We start from the raw sequence: 24,871 nt of genomic DNA on the forward strand, positions 1-24,871 counted from the left end.
AAATATCATAACTTGAAAATACATTTAATACACCTAACCTAACAAAACTTATAGCTTAGCCTAGCCTACTCACCTTAAACATGTTCGGAACATTTACCATACCATATGTTGCTAGCTCAGGAAAAGATCAAAATTCAAAATTCAAAATACGGTTTCTGCTGGATGGTTATTACTTTTGCACCATTTTAAAGTTGAAAAATTATACATTGAACCGCCATAAGTCAGGGACTGTCTCTATTTTAAAGTCTTTTCTAATATCTATATTATGTATGGATTTATTTCTATTGTTAGGTTTTTAAAAATTATTAATCATATTATCTTGCCGCTGTGTATATATAATACTTTTTATTGCAATCAGATACTGTATATAGAAGGGCTGTAGAGGCTTCAACTATTATTTTTCTCAGACTGTATTCAGTCTTTCTTCTGTCAGCCAGAATGCATGAAGAGCTGACTATGTCAACCAGTCAGAGATTGAACTGAGTCAAATCTGATTTGTAATTAGACTCAGCCCATCTGTGATTCATCCTGTTCTTTGGGCCTTGCTTTTAATTGACAGCCTGGAAGGTCTCTGTATCCTCAGTCCTGAAGCACTGAAGAAGATTCTTCACTGCTTTCAGAAATTTGAGCTCTACTCTTGTACATTTCCCCCACTGAGCTTCAAAATCTTGCAAATTGCTTGAAGGGAAGACCAGTCATATATTTGACATAGGCTCCTTTTCTCTAGGGGGACATTTTCTTCTAACCACTCCAAGACTGTGAAAGATTTGATTTGCCTATGAGAATTGCCTTACTTAATCCCCTAGTCTCCTGTTTAGTTGCAACACGAGCAAATGTCCACATATCACACTGGCCCCAATAATCACTGAAAGCTCTGTTTATTTCCCTTTTCCCCAGTACAATCTCGCTGCCTGGAGCATGTCCAATCCACAACCTGTTCTCGGAATCAGCAAATACCTTAAGGAAATAAAACAGGCAGCAATCATTGACCCACCTAAAAATTGCATTTCCTTTTGCAGATTTTTAGTTTATCTAATTATTGCTTCCACGTTCTTCAAAGTTTTAAAAATACTTTTTTTTTTTTCATTTAGAGCTTTTTCACTTGTTACTTCGGTAATGTTCATCTTTTATGACATCCTACATTTTACGCAGAAACAGATCCCATTTCTCAGAATGGCTTAAAGTGGATCTGATTCAGAATCATTTCTAAAATGCAATTGAAGCTGCAAGATGTAAACTCAAAAGATGTTAATGGCTATGTTTAAACAACATGAAAAAAGCGTGTCTACAGTTAAATAGATGAAAGAAATCTACTTGCAGATAGCAACCAACAGAAAAAGAAGTGAGTTCTGCTTGTGTTCCAGAATGCTGGTTTTTCCCAAGGTGCTGCTGCATTCCTACTTTGTCCAAAACTTGATGGTTCCATTCCTTTTTTTTTTTTGACTGTTAAGGGGCTCCAACTTCCTTGAAATAAATTCCGTCATATTTTTTTTAAGTTGATTAAATTGGTTTTCCATCAGTTGTAATAAAAGTCTTAGTTAAATATGTCAACACAAATAATAATGTTGTTATTGTCATTCGTATAGGCTTTTGCTTTTTAATGTTTACTCTAGATTTCCCGGCCTACTTTGCAATAAAGATGGATGTGGCATCTTGCTGCATTCAACATGCTTACCTGACATAGATTCTCATCCATTTCTTGTATCTTCAGGGGCCTTGGAAAACACATAGCCAAACATATTAGAACTGTATATTCGGCAAGAAGAAATAAGATCTGAATGAGGCTAGGAGGAGCTCTTCCATACGTAAAGGGCAAAGGTTTTAGAACATTGGCACTTAGATTTATTTTTGCTTACATTCTTGGTTTTCACCTTGTTCTTAATAAATGAACATGCTACACCAGGGATTTCTGGCTGATAATATGTTCTTTAAATAACTTTATTTAAATAATTGTATTACCAGGGATACATCTCTTTATCTTTGATTAGTTCCTGATACATGGTGGAGTGGGTGGGGGTGGGGGTGGGGGGTGAAGGGGAAAGTCAATTAAGTTCAACATGCTAAGAAAAAAGAAAAGCAATTTAATTTGTATAGGTTTTTTGGTAACTGATATTCAAACTAACGTGGTTAAATATGGAGAACATGGGATATCACTGTATTTAATACATTTCATCCTTACAATATATTTTTTAAAAGCTTTAATTAATTATTTATTTCAATGTGTATATTTATGGGCCTGGCAGGGCCTGGGGAAAGTGTTAAGGACAAAGAAAAAGAGAATGAGAAGAAAGAGAGAAAAGAATGGAAGATAACATAGCAAAAATAAAAGCACACCCTGAATATAATTATGCCCAAACTGTATTGGATAACAGCTTAGCTTGATTTCTGTTTGGGCTGTGGACATCAAACTATGTAGTACATGATCACCTATCAACACCACTTTTGAAACAATGATTAGCTAGCTACACATAATCATGGTGCACAGTTTTCTACATGACTTTTACCACAGTCACCCCCAACCTCCAACCCCTACCTTCACCCCCACATAAAAATTTGAAGGCATCTAAACAAAGATTACTCTGAAGACTTACATAGCTATGAGCAATGATGTCATCTCACAGGTGGAAGAAAATGAAGTCAAGTCAGGTCAGTAAAATGGGTGCCTATGCTGAGCTGAATGGCCAATTCAGTGTAGAATATTAGCAAATGTTTGATACTTGAAGTTAGAGACACTTTAATTTGAAAACTGATTCTATCACTTACCAGCTGTCTGACATTGGCAAAATTACTTAAATTCTCTAAGCCTCAAGTTCTTCATCTGGAAAATGAGGATGATAATGACAACTCCTAGTGGTATAAGAAATAAATGTAAGAATGTATGTGGAGTACATACCATATGGCTTAGTACATTGTGCTCAACAAAGGATAATGATTCTTATTCATGAAATGACAGGTAAAGGAGCAACAAAGCACCAGAGAGCGTTGTCATTTTTCCTGGTTTGAAAATAAAAATTTTGCTTTTCTTTGGCAAAACAAGAGTTTTTCCTTTTCTTAATTTCTTTGACAATAAAGACTGCATTTCTATTGGTTCATCACTTAGGCTGAAAGACAACTTCACCATCAAATTCTTTGGTTTGGTTTTTTTGAAGAGAGTCCTCATCTTGAACCCAGCTGCTTAATTACACTGCCAACTTAAAAAAGCAAGTCGTTTCTAAGTTTGGTGGATTTATTGGCATTGTTTTTTAATTCAAATATTTATCATTATTGCCAAATCTCACTCTGTCCAAAAATAAAAAATTCAGCACACCATTCTTTATGTAACCTCTACTAACATTACTGAATAGTAGCTTTGAGATATAATTATTATTATTATTATTTTTACCTAGGTCTTCAGGCAGGAAATATGTGATTAGCTCTTAATCAGGAGCTGGCTCTTCTAGTAGGATCTGGGTTAGCTTTGAACCAGCAGTAACTTGTTGCAAGTAGCTGTTCAAAGTAGCAAAATGTTTATTAATACAGACATAGGTGTTAGAAAATGTCTAAGTTATATACATTTGCTCTAAGTTTTGTTCGCATTCTTCCTTAATCACGAATATGGCTTATATAATATTTCTATCCGTATGTAGACACATAGCAGAATTACTAATTCTTAGGAATTAAGTTACACCAATTTAGCATTTAGAGAATAAAGCACCTGCCTTTATTATTGGGTAAGACTTAAAAATTTCTAATAAAACAGACAGAATGTAAATACCATGACACAAGTACCAGGTCAAATGCCTAATGTGAGGCCCAATGAATATGGAAAGGGATCTGGGTCTGTTATAGTTTGGAAATTCTCAGAATTTGTCTGCAAAAATTACATGTGTATCTATGTCTCTATATTGTCATTTATCTGAACATTTTATAGTTTCATCAAGGAAGAGACAAAGGATGGTAAGAACCAAGGCATTGGTTGGCCTGGTGCTTTTATTGCCACCAGTCAACTCTTTAAGGAAGAGTTACTGGAGGAAGTATAAGAGAATCCTAGAAATGGGCTACTACCACGCATTAGGATGGTGCACGCATGAGCTGGTAGTCTCCTGTTGCCCGTTTCTGTGGTGAAAATTTATGTGTGTGTGTGTGTGTGTGTGTGTGTGTGTGTGTGTGTGTGAAGAAGGCTGGCCATAGATGGAGGAAGCAGGATTTGAAAGAAGCAGCATGGCAGGCCTCCACAGTGGGCATTGCGAGCGAGAGATTGTTGTTTCCTGTATCAAAGGAGAAAAGTGACAGAAACATGAGTGTTCTAATGTTTTTATTTCAGCAAAGATAAATCAGAAGGCCTTTCTTTGCTCCTGGGCCTGGAGCTCTTTTAAGAATTACTCTCTGGTTGGACGAGTCAGGATGCTGAAAGCAAGACTCAGTGGCCCCAGGCAAGGGGGCTGGCTAGGGCTGACTAGGGCTAGCTGACTGCCAGTTTTCTTAGCGTTGAGTTGCGATGAACTCCATGAGGTGTCTCTTTGCTGCAGGCAGAGTTTGCTTCCCTTGACAGTGTTCAATCTAGTTAGCGCTGCGCGTTACACTTCCCAGCCTGAGCCTCGAATTTTGCTGTTGCAGTAGCAGGACCTCATCTTTCTAGCATGGGAGAGGGCTCCTCGAGGATTCATTTTTCTTTAGTTCCTCCGCAGCCAGCTCACCGCTAGGCTCTGGCTTTGTGTTGAGTCACAGACTTCACTTCAGTTCCAGAGTTATTCTCCACGTACTCAGCTTCTGCTAAACGTCCACGTGCTTGGAGTTGGTTAGGGGAGCACATTAATTCGCAGTTTTACTGCCCGGTGGTCAAACAGGAGCTAATTTCTATTTAACTAAGTTTTGCTGAGCTCAGGTAATTCATCTCGATCCTTTCCCTTTCGCTACTGATTCCCTCCCTGCTCCTCGCGTCGGCCAAAGTTCCTCCAAAACTTGCCGGGAGGTTCCTTCTAGCGCTGCTGGGCACTGCAGCTCTAGCGCTTGGAGGGGTGACCCAGGCACCGGCGACTTTACAGGGTCTCTTTCTCTTTTGGGCGTTTCACACACATGCGCCTCTGTGCAAACACCTACGTTTTATGTGTTTTAAAGTGAGAAAGGAATGACTGAAATGCAGAAGTCAGGTTAAGGAAGTGGGGTTTTTCACTGAACTGTGCCAAGATCCGGGCAGTCTGATGGCTGTGTGAGTTATGCAGCTCTTTACCAAAGAGGGTAAAATCAAACTCTGCCCACAAGTGGCAGATTCCGCTGGGAGTCTGGGAGTCTGCGAAGCAGCGGAGGCGTGGCTGGAGAAAGCCACAGGTCCCCAAACTGCTAAAGCCAAAACCGTAAAGGGAACAAGTTTTGCTTTGTTTTTCTCCTTCCCAAGCTCCTAAGCAGAAATTAAAAGAGGAAAGGTGGCATGGAGCTGGTTATATTCCTGCTGGCCTTCCCCAACTCTCATCCCTTTAGCGGTTCTCTCTAATCGTTTCCAGTTCTCCTAGGATAACGGGAAATTGTTTCCTGGCACCCCGCACTCCCACAGGACACACCCGCAACCAAACACACTTTTGATCCATCCTGGCCAAGGCCCCCACCTAGTGGTTTAAACTTGCCGGCTTTGCTTCCCTCTCCTATGGTTTCTAAGTGAGCTGCAGTTTGCAAAAATAATTGTTTATCTAGGTGGATTGGATGGGAGGATGGGGAGCATCACTTAAAATGTGGCGAAAATGAGGCTTAAGGTTAGTGGGAAAATGCTGGGTGCTGGGACTGGAGGAGAAAAAGAAAAGGCTGTGCTTTTATCCTCAGGGTGGCTGCTGCAGCCCAGGCTGCATCTAGAGGACGTCCTTGAAGAGCTGCCACTTTAGTTAGGGGAGTGCCCTCACTCTCAATGCATGGGTGTGTTTTATTTTCTTCATAACACTTAACACGATAGAAAAGTATAAGTATTATTTACTTGTTCATGTAGTCATTGTTTGTCTCTTCTAGATTGTAAACTGCTGAAAAAGAGGGTCTGAGTGTACTCCCATTGGCCTCCATACCTCTGGTGCTTAGAAAAATAGTCAGCATAGAGTAGGCGCTCTATTTTTTTTTTTTTTTTTTTTTTTTTTGCCTGCTGACAGGTTTAAAGAACCGGGAATTAAGGGAATTTGGGTTTGTGCTTTATTGCCTTGGGTAAAAAGCTCTTCTTTCAAAGGATCTCAATTACTCTTTCTCTAAAACTGGGTGGATGGATCAGATCAGATAACCTTAGGTTCTGAACCAGAATGATTCTCTTTAAAATATATGTGTGCTTAATCGGATGAATTCAATTACAATGCAGTTTTTATTAGATACACTCTACGTGCCAAGCATGGATCTAGGCTCTAGGAATTCATAGTGGGGATCCTGGGAGCTGAAAATATTTTGTCCTTTCCTGGAGCGTTTCTTTACACTTTCTGATTTGTATTTCTACCCTACATTCGTTTCTGTTAGAAGGTTAGAGGAGAAACTGAGGACAGGGCTCTGTCCTTGGTCATGAGACCTAGGTACCGGCATTGCATCCGCGGCTTAAGGCTGACATCCCCACATATTAGGTGAAGGCAAAGGAGATGATGATGCTGATGATAGTTCCAGTTCTCCCCCTTTCCAACCTCCCCCTCTTTTTTTGAATTCTGATGACCTCCTTTCTAGGTAGGCTGTTGGAAGGCACATGCTCACTGGAAACTGTTTTCCAGAGGCACTGAAGCGCTGAGCAGCTGGAGCAGGAGGGTGGAGCAGAAGGTTTAATTTCACATACAGTTGGCTTCTGTTTGTGATACTTCTACATTTTCGCAGTTTTTTATTTTCTTTTTCCCTGTTGACTCACAGTTGAGTGAAAAACACACATTTCTAAAACTAGATGAAAAAATACTTGTTATTGTATCAAGTTAACAATGACAGGAAGCCAGAGACTTAAAGTACAAAATGAAAATATTGGCCCCTCTACAGCGATGTTACTGGTGTCTCCTTATAAATTGGGTGTGGTCCTTGGGGCTGGATTTGATTGCAGAGCGGAGAGGTCAGAGACCAGGGCTTCCCCGCCGAACACTGGCCTCCTAGGGTGGGAGTGGTAGGCGGGAGCCTAGGACCAGACTCCTGGACTAAGCCCGTGACCGTGGCTAAGGACATGGGTCTCACTGGAGGACAGCGCTGCAAGCTCCGAAGTCCGCAGAGGCGTCCTCTTCCCCTGGTCAGAAAGGCGGCTCAAGGTTGTCAGCGCTGGGAGAGGGGCCCGGGTGGGAAGCGGAAGAGAGGGCGGTAGGACCCGGAGGGAGCTTCCTTGGCCAGGAAGAGAACTGGGCTGGCGGTGGGGGGGTGGGGGGTGGGGGGTGGTGGGGCGGGGGGAAGAGAGGGAGGGAGAGATTAAAAGGGAAGGTGATGGGGAGCAGGCATCCGCACTCGCTGCGCCGCACTAGTTGCAAGGCTCTGGCGGACCGGACCTGGACTCTATATAAGGAGCCCATCTGCTCCGTAGCGCACACGCTCCTCCAGGGCTGGCGCACCCCGCGTCCCTCCAGCTGCCCCAGACACCTGTCCCTTCCCTGTGTGCCGCGCCAGGTCCTCCAGACCCGCGCACCCAGCGGCATGGCTCCAAGTGGTTCCCTTGGGACCGGGGTGGCGGTGGTGGCGGCGGCGGCGGCGCGGCCGGAACAGCCGCAACTCCAGCCCCCGAGTCCCCCCTTTTATGGACCCGTCTCCGCGGGACAGCTCGTCCGAGTGGCCAGAGCGTGAAAAGAGAGGGAGGGCAGAGCTCTGGCGCGAGGCGCAGCGCAGCGCTGCTCCTGGACTTCCCGCACCCAGCTCTGGTGGCGGCTGCAGCCTCAAAAAAAGTACCCCAGCTTGGGGCAAGGGGCGGGAATGCAAGACCGGGGCCTCTCGCTGGCCTGCAAGCTTTGGTCTCCACACCTAGGAAACTCCTGCGGGCAAAGTCTGCAGATCCAAGAGCGTCCAGGTTAGGAGATGCTCAGCCTCGAGCAACTGGGGTAAGAGATCCCATTTGGCCGAAGCCTTCTCCTCAAGCAGTACTTCACCCTCCTGCACTAGACGTCTCCAGGGAGCTGGAGCGGAGCAGGGCTCGGTTGGCCAGTTGTTAGCAACCCAGAGCTGAGATCGGGCGTGGAGAGGAGCAACCGCAGACGCGGCGGCTTCGCCAGGCGCTCTAGAAGTGCAGGGGACGCGCCCGCCTGCCTCGGCTGCCGCACCCATGACCTCCAGTTTCAGCTGTGAACCTGGGCGGAGGAATAATTGAGGAACTCACGGAACTAACTATCAACTAGGGACAAACCTGTGATCGCCACGGTCCTTCCGCCCTCTCCTTCGTCCGCTCCATGCCCGAGAGCTGCGCTCTGGGGCTGGGGTGAAGAAAGCCATGGAAGAACACGGTGCTCAGTGCGCTCCACCGCCGCCCGCGGGCTCGGAGAACCGGGTTCCTGAAGCCAACCTATCCTCTGCTCCCTCCCACAACTGCAGCGCCGCCGAGGGCTACATTTACCAGGACTCCGTCGCCCTACCCTGGAAAGTACTGCTGGTTATGCTACTGGCGCTCATCACCCTGGCCACCACGCTCTCCAACGCCTTTGTGATTGCCACAGTGTACCGGACCCGGAAGCTGCACACCCCGGCTAACTACCTGATCGCCTCCCTGGCGGTCACCGACCTGCTCGTGTCCATCCTGGTGATGCCCATCAGCACCATGTACACTGTCACCGGCCGCTGGACACTGGGCCAGGTGGTCTGTGACTTCTGGCTGTCGTCGGACATCACTTGTTGCACTGCCTCCATCCTGCACCTCTGTGTCATCGCCCTGGACCGCTACTGGGCCATCACCGACGCCGTGGAGTACTCCGCTAAAAGGACTCCCAAGAGGGCGGCGGTCATGATCGCGCTGGTGTGGGTCTTCTCCATCTCTATCTCGCTGCCGCCCTTCTTCTGGCGTCAGGCCAAGGCCGAAGAGGAGGTGTCGGACTGCGTGGTGAACACCGACCACATCCTCTACACGGTCTACTCCACGGTGGGTGCTTTCTACTTCCCCACCCTGCTCCTCATCGCCCTCTACGGCCGCATCTACGTGGAAGCCCGCTCCCGGATTTTGAAACAGACGCCCAACAGGACCGGCAAGCGCTTGACCCGAGCCCAGCTGATAACCGACTCCCCCGGGTCCACGTCCTCGGTCACCTCTATTAACTCGCGGGTTCCCGACGTGCCCAGCGAATCTGGGTCTCCCGTGTACGTGAACCAAGTCAAAGTGCGAGTCTCCGACGCCCTGCTGGAAAAGAAGAAACTCATGGCCGCTAGGGAGCGCAAAGCCACCAAGACCCTGGGGATCATTTTGGGAGCCTTTATTGTGTGCTGGCTGCCCTTCTTTATCATCTCCCTGGCGATGCCTATCTGCAAAGATGCCTGCTGGTTCCACCTAGCCATCTTTGACTTCTTCACGTGGCTGGGCTATCTCAACTCCCTCATTAACCCCATCATCTATACCATGTCCAATGAGGACTTTAAACAAGCGTTCCATAAACTGATACGTTTTAAGTGCACAAGTTGACTTGCCAATTGCAGTGGGGTCGCGTAAGCGACCTTTGGGGACCAAGTTGTGTCTGGTTCCACAGGTAGGTCGAATCTTCTTTCGCGGTTACTGGGTCACAGCGAGGCTCTCTCTCCCGGGCAAGGGCAATGGATCCTGAGAAGCCAGGATAGTCCTGAGAGAGAGCTCTGAAAGGAGAAGTGTTCAAACTAAATGTAGAGCTTCTCTGCCGAGGAGGAGGCTCCCTTCCTCCCTTCAGGCCCCAGGCTCAGCACTGACCCTGCGGCAGCCAATCCCAAAGGGGGTTGCAACTTTTAAAAATTGATGATGGAGAGGGGATCCCTGCCCTGCTTTGGTATCATGGATAATGCCCACTAGAACCAGTGTACTTGTAACTGTTGTCTGAAGCCTGTCTGAGACAGATCTACATACAGCCTGGCAGTACTTGAACTAGACGCTTAAAGCCCTATGTTTTTGGGGAGAACTTTGTGTTACAGCTTAATTTAAGAACAGTTACTTTGGCATCATTCAGTCTTCAGTTTTTGCCTATTTAAACTTGGTTGGAGAAACTTGTGGATTTGGTGCTTCAAACCCTATGCGTGGCTTGGATGGCGCAGAGAAACCTTGAAGAGTTAACAGCAAAATTCTGATGCTGAGATCTCTATTTTTATTATACTTGAAACTATATGGGGGTGGGTGGGTGGGAATGGGAGATGAGGAGTGTTAAACTGAGAATCAACATCTATGATTGTTTGTTTTCTGCAGATTTGTAATTTTGTAATTCCTGTTTAGCAATTGTCAAACCACAACTCTAACAAACAAACCATTATGTGCGCTAGTGCCAAAGTCTGCAGACAGCTTTATTTTTTTCTCTTGTTTTCACGTACTTGTCACTTTACACATTTAAATCCCCATAAATGAAGGGTATGATGGGTGACTCAGCCCACACTGCTGCTACATTTCTTATTAATGCAATTGGTGAAACAGATTAGTATTGGAAATACGCTGTTCTTTAACAAGAGAAGTGTCTTTATTTCTAATCCAATTTAGTGAGATGTGAAGGAGACTGATGACATGGTGATAGTTCTTACACAATTGAGGAATGGGGTGGGGGCAATAGGAGGATGTATATTTTGACTTGTAAAAAAATCTTAAAATGCATGAGACTTTTATCTGATAGTCATTTGCACTCTCCTTCCCATCTGTGATTCCTTGTGTGCCAACATGTAAAGTAACCAGGAGAACTATCTCCCTTCTCCAGAAACCTTTAAAAAACAGTAAGGGTCCTAAAAACTATATTGAAAAGAAAATTAACTTGTTTCTTTTTTGTTGTTGTTGTTATCGAAGTTTGGGCAGGAAAAAGATTAATAGAAAATGACATGCAAGAACTTTAGAAAATCTTGGAGGAGGTAAAATTGAGCCTGTTTCTGTTTAGTTTAGTGGTTTTTTTGTTTGTTTTTGTTTGTCACAGAACCAAACCTCAGACTTAGTAAACAATCAGGAAACTGGCCAGCTTTTGACCCTTGTAAATTTGTTACCAACCTGACATCTTAATGAATATAATATCTGGAATACTTTACATTTATCCAGTCTATTCAAATTTCAAGAATACTCAGTTATTTCAAATTTCCTCTGAGAGCTCCCTAATGCAGGATAAAGTCACACAATAAAATATGAAAAAAATATATTATTTTAATAAGAAGTATCCCTGAGGGATTATCTGCATGAAAAAAAAATGTATATGCACAGCATTTAACATGCCAAAGAAAACTCACACTCCTTTCCTATGAGGGCATTCTGCAGTTGATACCTTTTGTCTGTAGAAGCAAGTTGTCTTTGTGAAATGAATTCACTCCTTGCTTGAAGCTCCCCAGTGCGGTTTGCCAGACAATAAACATATTGAGCTGAAGTACACTGCTTGCCTACTGTACAGACCTTTACCTTGGGTAATCACTCGTGAAAATATGCTATTCAAAGATTCACACATAAGCCAACTAAAAAGGGGAGTTTTGATCAATATTTATACCTGTCACTGGAGTGAGAAAATTTTAGGCATTAGTTATGCCTATATTTCTGCTGAAACCCCAAGTTTCTTTGTTTGCTTTTTGTGACATTTCTCCTATGGAGGAATGTATATATTGCATGGTATTTGTTTTTATGTTATTAATACTGTGGTCTTCTGTTTATACAACTGTGTTTTCTTCAGTCCTAAGAGGCAATTAAGTCATCTTCTAAGAGCCTTAGGGGGAAACATTAATGAAAACAAATAGCCACTTACAAATTATTTCTTTACAGGGTACCTGCAACTATGGTGTTCTCACATTAACAAAACACAATCAGTTTAGTCAGATGGGTTGTTTGCCATTTTGTAGATTACCCACCTAAATTATTGCTTGACTATTTGGCTGTATTGCCTGGATTTGGGGCATATTGTATGAAATAGAAGCTTGCAAGCCCTTATAGTTATAAGAGATATAGAATCATCATTCAGCCTTGCACATGATTATGCAATGTGTATTATTCATCCCAGGGGTATGTAGTTAAGACTGTTAAACTCCTTTTCAGTTACTCCTGCATATAGCATAGTTTATTTCATAAACTAGATACGTGGCTTTTTTGCAGAACATAAAGTGGGATATGGAAATGTTTAACTTACATAGCAATGAAAACATATTTTCATTGGCTGTGGCAACAAACATTTTCCATTTTGTTTAATTGCACAAATTTTCACAGAAATATATGAATGTATACTCATTCAATAATACCAATATTGTCTTGTGTTTCTAGGAATTTTAGAGTTTCCTTTTAAAAATGGACACTACACCCATGAATGAATGTTTATTGAGTTCAACAAATTTTCTACAGAACAATATTCTTAACTTTTCCTCTCTGTTATCTTACTTTCATCTTCTTTAACCAGGAAACCCTGAGAAGATTATAATTCACTGAAGCAGTAAAATATCAGATTATGTGTATTTGATGGCATTGCTGTGACTGAAAATTGCCTTTTGTATACCACCTTTCAGGAAATGTATCATTGGAAATGAAATTTAGGAAAATAAATAAAAGTCCTTTTGGGTTCTAAAATGTATCGGGTAGTAGTTCTATTATTACATAAAGATTGGTTCCTTGGATTCTGGGGTGGGGTTTAGGAATTTGAGCCTTCATGGGAGAATGACTAATAGTAAATGATACCGTGGCTGATACGTGCTGCCATGACTTGGGGTATTTAGTTTATATCTAAAAGAAGAATTTGAAAGGTGACAAATGGATTGTGCTTTCACATTCTGCAAAGAGAGAGGATTAGATTTACTATCACAAGAGTTTCCCAGATTAGTTTTTAGGGGGGACCTTTAATCTCTAGACTAGGTAGTGAGATTGCAAGGGCTATATGGTGCTTAAAATGCAGAAGGAGGAAATGGGTTAGAAGAAGACTTAAGGGGAGTAGATTGACCTGTCTTAAGACCAGTGAAGTAGGTAGAATGGTAGCTTTTGTAGTCAGTCCTAAATTCGAATTGCAAATAAAGTATCTTACAGCTGTGTGGTTCTTCTCAAATTCCGTCTACCTGCAAGTTGATATGAAGGCTTCAAACCTATGCATGTAAAGCACTTGTTGAGATGCCTGACCCACTTTTGGCTCTCAGCAGATGGGACTTCTTCTTAGCCATTATTTCCCATTGTCTCTTTTGTGGATGCAGGGTGCCTGTAGCATAGAACAGGAATACTTGGGAGAAGTTGGACTGGAGAAGATCCAACTAGCCCAAATGGGACAAACTTGGCAAAAACTAGAAGTGACTGAGGTTTACAGCCTCTTACAACTAATCCCCTATGAAGGTGACATAGAGCCCAAAGAACAAAAGGGAATGAGAAAGATGGTTTGCAGTGGCTCTATTGGCCAAGAAGAAATTGCCAAATATTTAGTTATTTTTACAGCATCCCTTTATTCACTTTTAAACCCACTTTTCTTCCTTGTCTAGAGATTTCTGGCTGTGCTTCTAGAATTCAAAGCCCCTGGCCACATGGATATTTTTTTTTCCTGCAGCACCTCATTTTTCACTTCTCTGCTTTTTTCTTACCCAGATCAAATCATGATAACCAATAATGATGTTTATGGTTCTTGTTTTAGCTGTGAAGGGCTGGTGAAGTAACTAAGGGTTTTCACATTATATGAAAGGGAATTGTTGAAGAATGAATGTGTAATCGGTAGGATAAAAGCTTTCAACTGGGGCATCTACTTAAGTTTTCTAAAGGAAAGAGATTGGTATAGAAAGGGTGGGAGAGGGGAAATCTGCTATTCATCGAAACCCACCCTGGCACAATCCACCAGGGGGCAGAGTGTCTCTGAGATGTTTAGCAGAAGCAGGCGCAGAACATGCAGGATCTCTAAATTCCTCTTCTAGGACATTTTGCAGCTAGTATTAATGCCTCTAGACACAGTGAAAAAAAAGTTCCATGAGGCAAGGAAGAGGTTGATCGCTGACTAGAAACAGCAGGTATTTCAGAGCTGTAAATTCAGGCAGAGATTCGATCCTAAAATCAAACCTAAAATTTTTCTTCCTATATGTAAACTGAGTTTTTTTTTTTTTTAAATAACCTCCAGTCCTGATATAATGCTAAAATCTTAGCATTTGAAAACATTGTGACCTTTTATTAATGTGGCACTGAGCGAATCAGAGGTTAGAAGACAAAGAACTTATTTCAAAATAAAGGGAGCTAATTATTTACTTAAACATGTTTTTTGCTACTATGATTCTCCTCATCACTGTGTTTTTCTTTTCAAAATTTTTATTGGTTTAAGGTTGATATATCCATGTTTCAAAGGTAGAACACTTGCTGTATATGGCTGAAAGAAATGTCTGTTTTCGCACGGAAGTAAGGTAGATGTTGGGTTTCCCAAAAGGCAGACCCTGAAGTCTGTGCAATTTTGGCATTTTAAAAACAGGCATATAGAAATGTGAGTACAATCTTATGATTCATAAAAATAAATTTCAGTATCAGAAAACAGATCACATAAAATGAGAAAACAAATGAGATTATATCATTGCCATTCTCCTATAATCTAACTGTTACTCTCACATTTTCACTGTCCCCAAAGGGGAGTTTTCCATATGCCATTTCATACATCTGTCAGTTAAATCAGACTTTTAAAGTCAACACTCGTATTTTAGGATTATACTAGGATTTTCAATGCTCCCTGGGAGAGAAATGGTCCCTGGAATTGAGCCAGCTGACAAAGAGAGTAACTTAACATTATTCCAAGTAGAATTTGTAAAAGAAAATGTCCATTTATTTTGACTTATTTGTGTATACCTCAAAAGATCAGAGAAATCCTTTTCAAAACTACTAAGTGGAAATCTATATTACAAGAATGGTCTTATAATATTTCCTGTACCAAAAGTGAGCAGATGGTGATGAGGGGATCCATTTATGGTAAATGCTTTAAAAATCTACACAAGCCTTGCTTAAATGATGTAAAAAGGCATGACTCACATCCTCCCTGACTCTGTGGGAACATTCCACCCATTGGCCTCTGGCTGGTCATCCTATATAGGGAGAACCAGATTTTGGGATATCTCCTGCTCACAAGTATGGTGACCTTATGTGGTGATGGGTCAGGAGTGATAGAGCAGTCCAGAAAGGGTAGGTTCCTTGGTCTGAGAGCTGTGCCCACAGTACTTTTATAAACACTCCTGCGTGTCTCTGCTAAGCCCATTTGCTTAAATCAGTTTATGATACAGTCTGTAGACATGCAGATCCCCTGTGGTTTGTCAATCCATTTGCTCATTTATACTTGCAATTGGCTGAGGACAGGGGCTGATGTGGTTTTGTGGAGAAACAGTTTTACGGCTCTTCATCTTTCCATCCCAGTCTTGACTACCTTTAGGTTCTTGATGTTCACTCTTCTGCCCTGCCCCTCTAGTCTTTCCCATCTATGCTGCATGTTGGGGTAATCCCAAAATGGGAAGTTGGGAACTGGCTTCTGGTCTAAAAGCCTCCAACATATATTGGTGGATATAAAATGCAAGAGAAAATCTTTTAAGTCAGACACACTTGACTTTAAATCTAGGTTTTACTGTCATAAGCCAGTTCCTCTGTGATGTAATAATGCACATCTCCCTGTTTGAAGTTAAGAATTAAATAAGATAATGTAATTTCGTTCAGCCTTGGCTTCACATTTGATTTATCAGGGGAGTTTTTAGGAGAACCTTGCTCAGACCCTGTATGAAATGTATAATTACATTATACTATCTGTAGTAGGGCCTCATACTCTTATTTTAAGACTTCTCCCTGGGTAAAGCTCTTAGTATAATACTTAACTCAAACAGGATGTACAGGTATGAAAGGGGATCTTGAATGAAATGGGAAGTTAAATAGTTTTGGTTTTTCACAATGCGGCTTTTTAAAATTTACTATGGGCATATGAATCACCTGAGAAGTTTGTTAAAATGCAGATTCCAAAGCAGTAACTGGCCTATGGTGAGGCCTGAGATTCTGCATTTCTAACAGGCTCCAGAAGATGCTAATGATGCTGGTCAGTGGACCACACTTTGATTAATAAGGATCTATAGGAAAATCTAGCTCAGTTATGGAGCATTGGTCATTAATTATATATATGTATATATATAATATATATATCTCAACCAAAACAAAAACAACACATAACTTGCAGATGAGAAAATTGTGATAGGTTGTGTTTTCTCAGCTTGTTTACATGGTATTCATATCTCAGTTTCAGCAGCTGTTAAATGTTTCTCCATAAACGCTTTCTCCCAGATGCTTTACAGCCTCAATCTACCCTAAAACAAACTACTCTCTTCTGGATCTGAATCGGCAAAGCATGACCCTCAGATTCAGGCCTCTGTTTTTACATAATTTCCAACTAAGGGCTTTGCCTTTTGTTAAGAAAAGGAAATTAGTTTAAAAAGGAAAGCAAAGCCGGGCATGGTGGCTCAAGCCTGTAATCCCAGCACTTTGGGAGGCTGAGGAGGGTGGATCACGAGGTCAACAGATCGAGACCATCCTGGTCAACATGGTGAAACCCCGTCTCTACTAAAAATACAAAAATTAGCTGGGCATGGTGGCGCGTGCCTGTAATTCCAGCTACTCAGGAGACTGAGGCAGGAGAATTGCCTGAACCCAGGAGGCGGAGGTTGCGGTGAGCCGAGATCGCGCCACTGCACACTCCAGCCTGGGTAACAAGAGTGAAACTCCGTCTCAAAAAAAAAAAAAAGAAAAAAGAAAAAAAAAAAAAAAGAAAAAGGAAAGCAAATAATAAAACAACAAAGAAATAACAATTACTAACACAGGGCAAAAGGCACACCTTCCTTGATGCTCTATTTCATGTAATAAGCCCACTAGGCTTCCCGTTTGAATACATATGCTTGCATACTCCCCATACATATTTATATGCTATGTAGATATTTATATTTTGTAAACGAAAGCAACAATTTAATCAAAGCTGAAAGAGGTGTGCTTTTCATCATTAATTTTATTATTACTGTCTTTTAGAGACGTAATACCCAGGACAGTGATTCAGCAACTCTGATTTTATAAAACCCCTCCTCATTTTCAATTTCCAAAGTATTTTGTGAGTATTTTTTATGGAAAGTAATTTAAATTATTTAATGGGAAATGTTTGTCAACTTCTTGGAATCTACCCATAAAACCAAAAATGTTGTTTCCTAAGCCTAGGTTGGATATAAAGAATCAAAGGATCCTTTACTTCAGAAAATATCCTTTATTTTATTTTTTTTTTACTTGTGTTTGAAGTTGTGGCCAAGTAGGTCTTTATTCAGCATTACAAAACAAAGTTAAAAGTCTTTCATCTCTTCCATGAACAATTATGGTGCTTCAAGTTTGATTCCAGAAAAGACACATTGCTGCAAATTCAACTGTTTTATTTTCAAAGGAGCGGCGGCTGGGGATGGAACTGGCGACATGACTGAGCACTTACTGTGTGTCACATACTTAAATATCCACCCACCCCCATTTAATCATCATAACACTATCATGTGGCAGGTATTATATTATCATCATCCCGAGTCAGGTGGTTTGACAGTTTGATCCAGTTCTTCAGGTTAGAGAATTATGATAGTGCCGTTTGAATAATGTGTATTCAGATTTAAAAAGGAAACGACATTGTTATGTCTGTTTCACCTCGTCTTTGAGAATCGTGTTTTTAAAATGTTATTCTGAAGCGTTAAAGTAGAATAGAACGTTAGGGATGTATTTCTAAGTGAAACATTGTATCTAGGGAACATGGGTTTCCTCTTGGATCACTCCCAAATACCTGCCCCTCCCTGTCTGACCCCAGCCCTGACCAACCAGGGCACATACCGTGCCAGCTGACCTCTTCTAGAGAAGTTGGGATGTATAACCATGTGGATTTTAACTTCTGGATATGGTAATCTTAAAAATAGATGCTTTTGCTATGATGAGTAATGCATGACAGGAGGAGGTGTTTACCCTTTATAGAAAGTTACTTAGAGATTTGATATCCCATTTTTACACAGAGTCAAATTTCTGGGTGAAAAGTAAACTCAGGCAAGTAGCAAGATGCTTTCAAATGTTATGGTTGTTTTTGCATTATATTCATAAAACTTCTAAATTAATGTCTTTTTCCTTTTTTTATACTTGTATTCTGTATTAGCAGTCCCTCCCTGCTAAGAGCTTTAAATTACTTTCCTCTCCCCTCATAATCTACCCCCAAAACCCCAAAACAACACCATAAACAACAAAAAAAATCTCGGGGATAGAAACTTATCAGTATTCACAAAACTGACTGAAAACCCAAATATTTAGACTAGTTGTAAAATAAATCTGTTTTCATTAAGAAGCAAACATTATAATAATGAGTGTGCAAAGTTGTAGATTCTGGTTTGGAGAAAATCTTACACAAAATACTTTTTATCCTGTGTCTTTGATTGTTTTCACTCATTTTTAAGTGGAACAACCACAACAACAGCAAAAACACAGAAATTTTAGTAAATCTAGAATTAGAATTAAAGCCCAGACTGACCTTCCCATTTGTGTGATCTTAACCTCCAGATTTGTCCCTTCCCATTGGTGTGATCTTAACCTCACTAAGCATTAGTTTCTTTATCTGTTAATGTGGGAAAAACAGTGCCTTATCCGTAAGTGTATTATAAGGATTAAATAAGCTAATGTGCAGGAGGCCGAGGCAGGAGAATCGCTTGAACCCAGGAGGTGGAGGTTCAGGGCAGTCTCACTCTGTCGCCCAGGCTGGAGTGCAGTGGCCGAGATTGCACCACTGCACTCCAGCCTGGGCGACAGAGTGAGATTGTCTCAAAAAACAAAAAACAAGCTACTGTGTGGCAGTTCTTAGCCCAAATACTCCTTAAACGTTGTAGGTGTTTACCAGACACTGGCTTCCTTCTATTCAGAAAAAATCAGCCAGGTGTCTACCCAAAGATTATGAAATTTAGAGTCAGCAGAGCTGTTTAAAATTTTAGTTTTTCTTCTTTTCAGTATGTGATTTTGGAAAAATTATTTAATCTCTCTTAAGTCTCCGTTTTCCTGTCTCCAAAATAAAACTAATATGATCTGTCTTGAAAGAATAAGGGGATTATATTATCATTATATCGTAAGTGTAGACACCTGAGACAGTTCTTGCAGCAAGGCAATTACTCAGCAGATCTTAGTCGTCTTTTTCAACTTCCTTCCCCATCTTTAGAAGTTAAGGCCTGATATCATATCCTATGCTTCAATGTTGGTTAAAATTCCACTTATTATTGAAAGTGAGATATGTAGAACTTTGTGAGATTGGAACCAGTTTTACTGATACTGTTTGGAAATTGCTTCAATGCCGTGATTCAAGAGATGCTAGAAAAATTACCCTGTTCCCTGCTGATGCCTATTAATTAAAGAGTCATTGTTTTGATTATTTTAAAATCACAGGTACATTTGGAGGTCTCAGCACATTACATTGTCCATTTATACCTTTTTCTGAATTAGTTGGTTCATGCTATAGATTACTTGAGAATATTAAAATAATGTTTACTCACAGGCTGGGTGTGGTGGCTCACACTGTAATCCCTGCGTTTTGGGAGGCCGAGGCAGGCAGATTACTTGAGGCTAGGAGTTTGTGACCAGCCTGGCCAACGTAAGATCTTTATTAAAAATACAAAAATTACCTGGGTGTGATGGTGTATGCCTGTAGTCCCAGCTACTTGGGTGGCTGAGGCTGGAGAATTGCTTGAACCCAGGAGGCTGAGGATGTAGTGAGCAGAGATCATGCCACAGCACTCCAGCCTGGACAACAGGGTAAGACTGTCTCAAAATAAATAAATAAATAAAAATAACATAATATTTACACAGAACACTAAAATAATGTCAGTTTTATATATAAAAAGATAAGACTTACTTTGAGCTATAACATATTTCTAGAGACAAAAATAAGTAGCTTGTCACACAGCTATGTGAGGCACCTGGAGAAAATAAAATTTAAGAGGTTATTGAAGATAAAAACTTAGCCCCTTTATAGTTTATTTGGTAAATATATGCTTGTATTTTATACTGTCTGTTTCTGTAAGATTTTTAATTTTTTAAAGACACTATGAGCATTCAAGTCTTCAGGGAGAAAAATTAATTTAGGATGGTAAAAATGTCACTACACTCAGCTAGAAAAATGGAACTCATCACATATAAGCTGTCTGCTATGCTTCTTAATGATCACTATGGATTTTACCATGTTAAAGGTGGCTGTCCACTGTGAACTTCTAGCGGGAAAGAATCTGATGGACACATGGCGGTGTGCCTTCCTGACCTTATATAGAACCAATCTGAGGTACCACAAGTGCATACGGAGTGAATATTTGTCCACAATAACCCAAACACTGTCCAGAGGCAGCAAAATAATTTTAAAGGTCACTTAGTCTGCATTTAATCAAGTCTGTTTTCATTTTTGACCGCTTGAGTTACTCAGTGGTATTCATAAAACACAGATATTTGCTATAGCAACTGCTGCAGGCTAACACCATAGGGCAGATTGAATGGGCAGATTATTTTCATTCCACAAAGAAGATACACCTGCCTTTATGAAATCATGTCTATGACCTATTTTAGATCAAAAGAGCACAAAAATAAGAGTTTAAACACTGTCTTATATAACATTTTAATTTGCTTGTTTATTTTATTTAAATCTAGCCATTCCTGCAAAGAACAATAATAAATATACTGGGTAAGTATAAAACGAGAGTATGCCAAGGCGATCATCTGCTTCAACTCCCACTCCCAGCACACACACAAAAGATGTCATTTATTTGTATATAAATAATGGATGCAACTCTACATTTTTCTTGTTTCTTTGCATATTCATTTTTGAAGGTGACCAATCCTTTCCTATAGAAAAATTATTTGAGCAGTTTGATTAGCATACACAGAGGTTCTCAGCCTTGGCACTATTGACATTTTGGTCAGAGAACACTTTGTTGTGGAGACTTGTTCTGTTTAAGATGTCAAACAGCATTTCTGTTCTCTTTTCTCTAGATGTCAGTAGTGACCCCTCTCTCCACTAGAAAACCAAATATATTTCATGACATTGACATTTTTTGTGTCTATGCGCATTTACGTATTTTTCTTGGATAAGAGGATTTTTAATTTGTATTAAAATATGCACAACATAAATTTTACCATTTTAATAATTTCTAAAGGTACTGGACAAAGTTTTGATTATTCTTTATAGGCCCTTTGTCCAAAAAAATGTTAAAAAATTACTGTTACTGGAGAACACCAAAATGTAGGGTAATCGGACAATGTTGTTGAATGCCGAAACCCACTCCTAATCATGGAAGTCTCAGTTTACTTGCCCCCACCTCTATAAAACCCTTTCTGGTTTTTCATATTGAGATATTTGGTTCCTCTTACACGCTGCCTTTGCAGCCTTTGTCCTATATGCTTTGTGGACTGGGATACTGAAGGAAATGAATTTTTAAGAGGGTTCAACAGTATCTTAGCACAAAATAAAGGAGAACTTAGCCTGCAAGTTCTCCCTTTCTACGTGGTTCTAGTGGGGCCTGGCACGGTGCCTCATATTTGGCAGGCGATCCATAAGTGTTCAGTAAATTCATGTGGAAATGAATGAGTGAACATTTTACCTTGCACAATAATTTTCCATACAATATTTTCCAACCATATGATTTCCTAAAATTATTTTAGTTAAAAGTGTACAAGTGAAAATAATATGCTACCTTAAAAGAGAATCTATTTGCTTCTAACCTGGTGTTACAAGATGTTGAATCATCAGAAAAAACTAAATAATTTTACTTAGGGAGAAAAGTGCACACATACATTCTAGGAAGATTTTCAGTAAGTAGCAAGGGTTACAATTGAGGATCATGAAATTTTAGAGCCAAATACATCTCAGCAACAGAAAGCAAAGTTAAAAGGACAGCCTCATTTATTAAGATTTCTGTACAATTGTAGTTTTTTAGTCATTAAATGTTTTAAATACAAATTTTCATACATTGGTTTATCATGGGATCACGTTTTTAGTCATAGAAATATAGGGTTATTGAACCCTACAGTAGTCATAGAAATGCCTTCTGTACTTCTGCAAAGGGTGGCAAGGGAAGATTTTCTAAAGGGATGAGGTTTTGGTGAACTCATTGAGTACACAGGGAAGCCTAAAGCAGTCAGGAGGGGTGCTCGGCCAGTTCTGGGGTCCAGGCTAAGAGCACAGTGCCCACCAGAAGGAAGGCATTTTTCTGTCTCTTAGTTGTTCTGTGCTTCACTCTGAGTAACACTCAGTGTGGTAAAAAGTATGATGGGTAAAAGCTGATGGGGATGCAGCCATGTGGGTGGAGGGTTCATAGATCAATGGAGAGAGGCAGTAAAATCCAGCAGGCATAAGACCTCGCTCTGGCCCAAATATGGTGGTCTCTGATTCCTGTTCTACTCAGTCAGGCCTTTACATACTCAGATTTGAGTGAAAAATAAACCTATACTAAATGTCTTCCTTTATTTGTTTGCAAAATACTTAAAGTTTCAATTGGAATACAAAAGGATTCTTATTGGGCACATCTGTGTCAACAAAGGCCTAACTTCCGTGTAAAGTTAGACTAATTTTTCTCAAGTAATTTTTGCATTTATGCAACAGCAACAACAACAGTATAAGATTTTGGTAGCCTGAATAATTTATTTAGATTTGCAGTTTGCATTGATTGAATGCACTGGATAAGTGCACATTTCTATTCTTTCTGCTCTTGTGAACTCACAACATTAAGCCTTTGAAGAAATGTTAAATGATGGGAAATTTTTGTTTATTATGTAATTCAACAGCCAGCATTAGAGCTGCTTATTTGGTGATTCCAAGATGCAAAGAAAAAAGAAAATTACCATTTTCTTACACTGACTGGTACACACAGTTGGATCAATTAGTTCTGGCTTTTAATTATGCAGAAATATGAAATGCCATGCAAGTACTAAACTGAAGATTTCTTTTTTAGGGGAAAACAAAAGACAAGGAAGCAAGGAGAAAGATTGTAACAGAAGATTAGGTTTATTGTGACAGGCTTTATTGCTCCAATATCAAGTTCCTTTTTGGGCTGAGTGGAGAGAAGGCAAAGGAAGTATAGGAAAGAAAAGGAAAGAACTAATAGGAAAAACGGTACAACGGGAACAGCAATATTTCTGATCATTTATCATTGACACTCCCAAATGAGTGTTTGAGAATTAAATTATCTTGTCATTTCCTTAAGGATTGAGGTCATGAGTGATGGAAGAAGGAACCAAACTCACACCCCTTCCCTGTAAAATCACCTTCTGTCTCTGCAAGTGAATTTCCTATCATCGCTGGTTCTAATTAAATTCTGGATTGCTTCACCACTTCTGAAGCTCCTTGTCATGTATATTGGTTCTCACTGAAAACAGCAGATGATAATACTGCTGGAGTCTCTGGTTTTGAAAACAGCTTTGTATAATAGGCATGCCATTTCTATTACATGGATACCCAAATGAAAAATTGTATTTGATAAACAGTGGATTTATTTTTGTACTAGGAGACATTTTTCTTCTTTTAGATTTTGTGAATATATAAAAAAAATCTCAAATCTTCTGTTCCGAAACAAGTACAGCATTTACTCAATGATTAATGCAGCCTAAGATAGATATTCTATGCCTCATCTCCTCGAACCTGCTCAACAACATGTAGATAGCACTTCTATGCTCCTTAAGAGTCCTGTCTCCAGCTGGACCTTCTTGTGCACCCTCTCCTAAGACACGTTAAACAAACTAGCCCTTTGAATATTTGTGCCATTTCCTAGCTCCACATACCTGCTAATCCTGTTTCTATTAGGCCTGGGAATAACTACTCATCTTCTGAGATGCTGCTCAAATTACAACTCTTCTTGACTTTCCTAGGCAGAATTGGATAATGATTCCCTTTGCTCTTATAACACATTATAACATCTTCTAATTCCTTTATATTTTAATTATACTTTTATGTCAATATCTTTAAGCAAATTGAGCTGTCTTAAGAGTGTGTACTATCATTTATTCATCCTTGTATCTTCATGGCCTTAGCAGAGTCTAGGCACTGACCCAGTAAACATAGTAAATCTTTGCAAAGTTGTTGAATTATTATGGTTAATTTCATATGTTTACTAATGCCTGTGCATTTGCATCTAGCCTTATCACAAGCAATGTCAAGTTACCTGTTTTTTTTTTTTTTTTTTTTTTTGAGACAGAGTCTTGCTTTGTCACCAGGCGCCAGGCTGGAGTGCAGTGGCACGATCTTGGCTCACTGCAGCCTCCACCTCCCGGGTTCAAGCAGTTCTCCTGCCTCAGCCTCCCGAGTAGCTGGGACTACAGGCGTGCACCACCATACCCAGCCAATTTTTGTATTTTTTAAGTAGAGATGGGGTTTCACCATGTTGGCCACGATGGTCTTGATCTCTTGACCTTGTGATCCGCCCACCTCTGCCTCCCAAAGTGCTGGGATTATAGGCGTGAGCCACTGCGCCCGGCCACACTTGTTTCTTTATTCTTGCTGATGGTTAAGTATGCCTAAGTACTTTAGTGTATTTATAAAATGAAAGTTTTCACTTGTGCACATTAGAAGGATTATATCATGTACCAAAATAATAAATTAAATATATATGCTCTCTTAGGTGCACAATTAACTTATACAATGTCCCATTTCCACAAAGTTCTGATGAAAATTTTCAGATTTGTAGTCACTCACAACAAGATGAGAGGCTATGTGATATGTTGGGAAAAGCAAAGTATTTGGAATTCAAATACATGGATTTGAGTCATAAATTTTTCCACTAAATTAGACTGGAAATATTGGGAAAACTCACTTAACTTTTCTCAGCATCTTTT

General features: G+C 40.5%; 1 protein-coding gene across 1 annotated transcript; it reads left to right on the plus strand.

Annotated features, from left to right (window-relative positions):
• The first annotated feature begins 7,620 nt into the window (after positions 1-7,620).
• Positions 7,621-12,616, plus strand: HTR1B (5-hydroxytryptamine receptor 1B). The gene has a single exon (XM_003923273.4). The coding sequence runs from the start codon at positions 8,375-8,377 to the stop codon at positions 9,548-9,550; it is 1,176 nt and encodes a 391-aa protein (XP_003923322.1). The 5' UTR covers positions 7,621-8,374; the 3' UTR covers positions 9,551-12,616.
• The last annotated feature ends 12,255 nt before the right edge of the window (positions 12,617-24,871 follow it).

This window comes from Saimiri boliviensis, chromosome 4 (assembly GCF_048565385.1).
Source record: "Saimiri boliviensis isolate mSaiBol1 chromosome 4, mSaiBol1.pri, whole genome shotgun sequence".
In the NCBI taxonomy this organism is placed as follows: Eukaryota; Metazoa; Chordata; class Mammalia; order Primates; family Cebidae; genus Saimiri; species Saimiri boliviensis.

Bases quoted from the DNA above. Each gene is read 5' to 3' on its own strand.
- HTR1B (XM_003923273.4), top strand. From the start codon at position 8,375: ATGGAAGAACACGGTGCTCAGTGCGCTCCACCGCCGCCCGCGGGCTCG.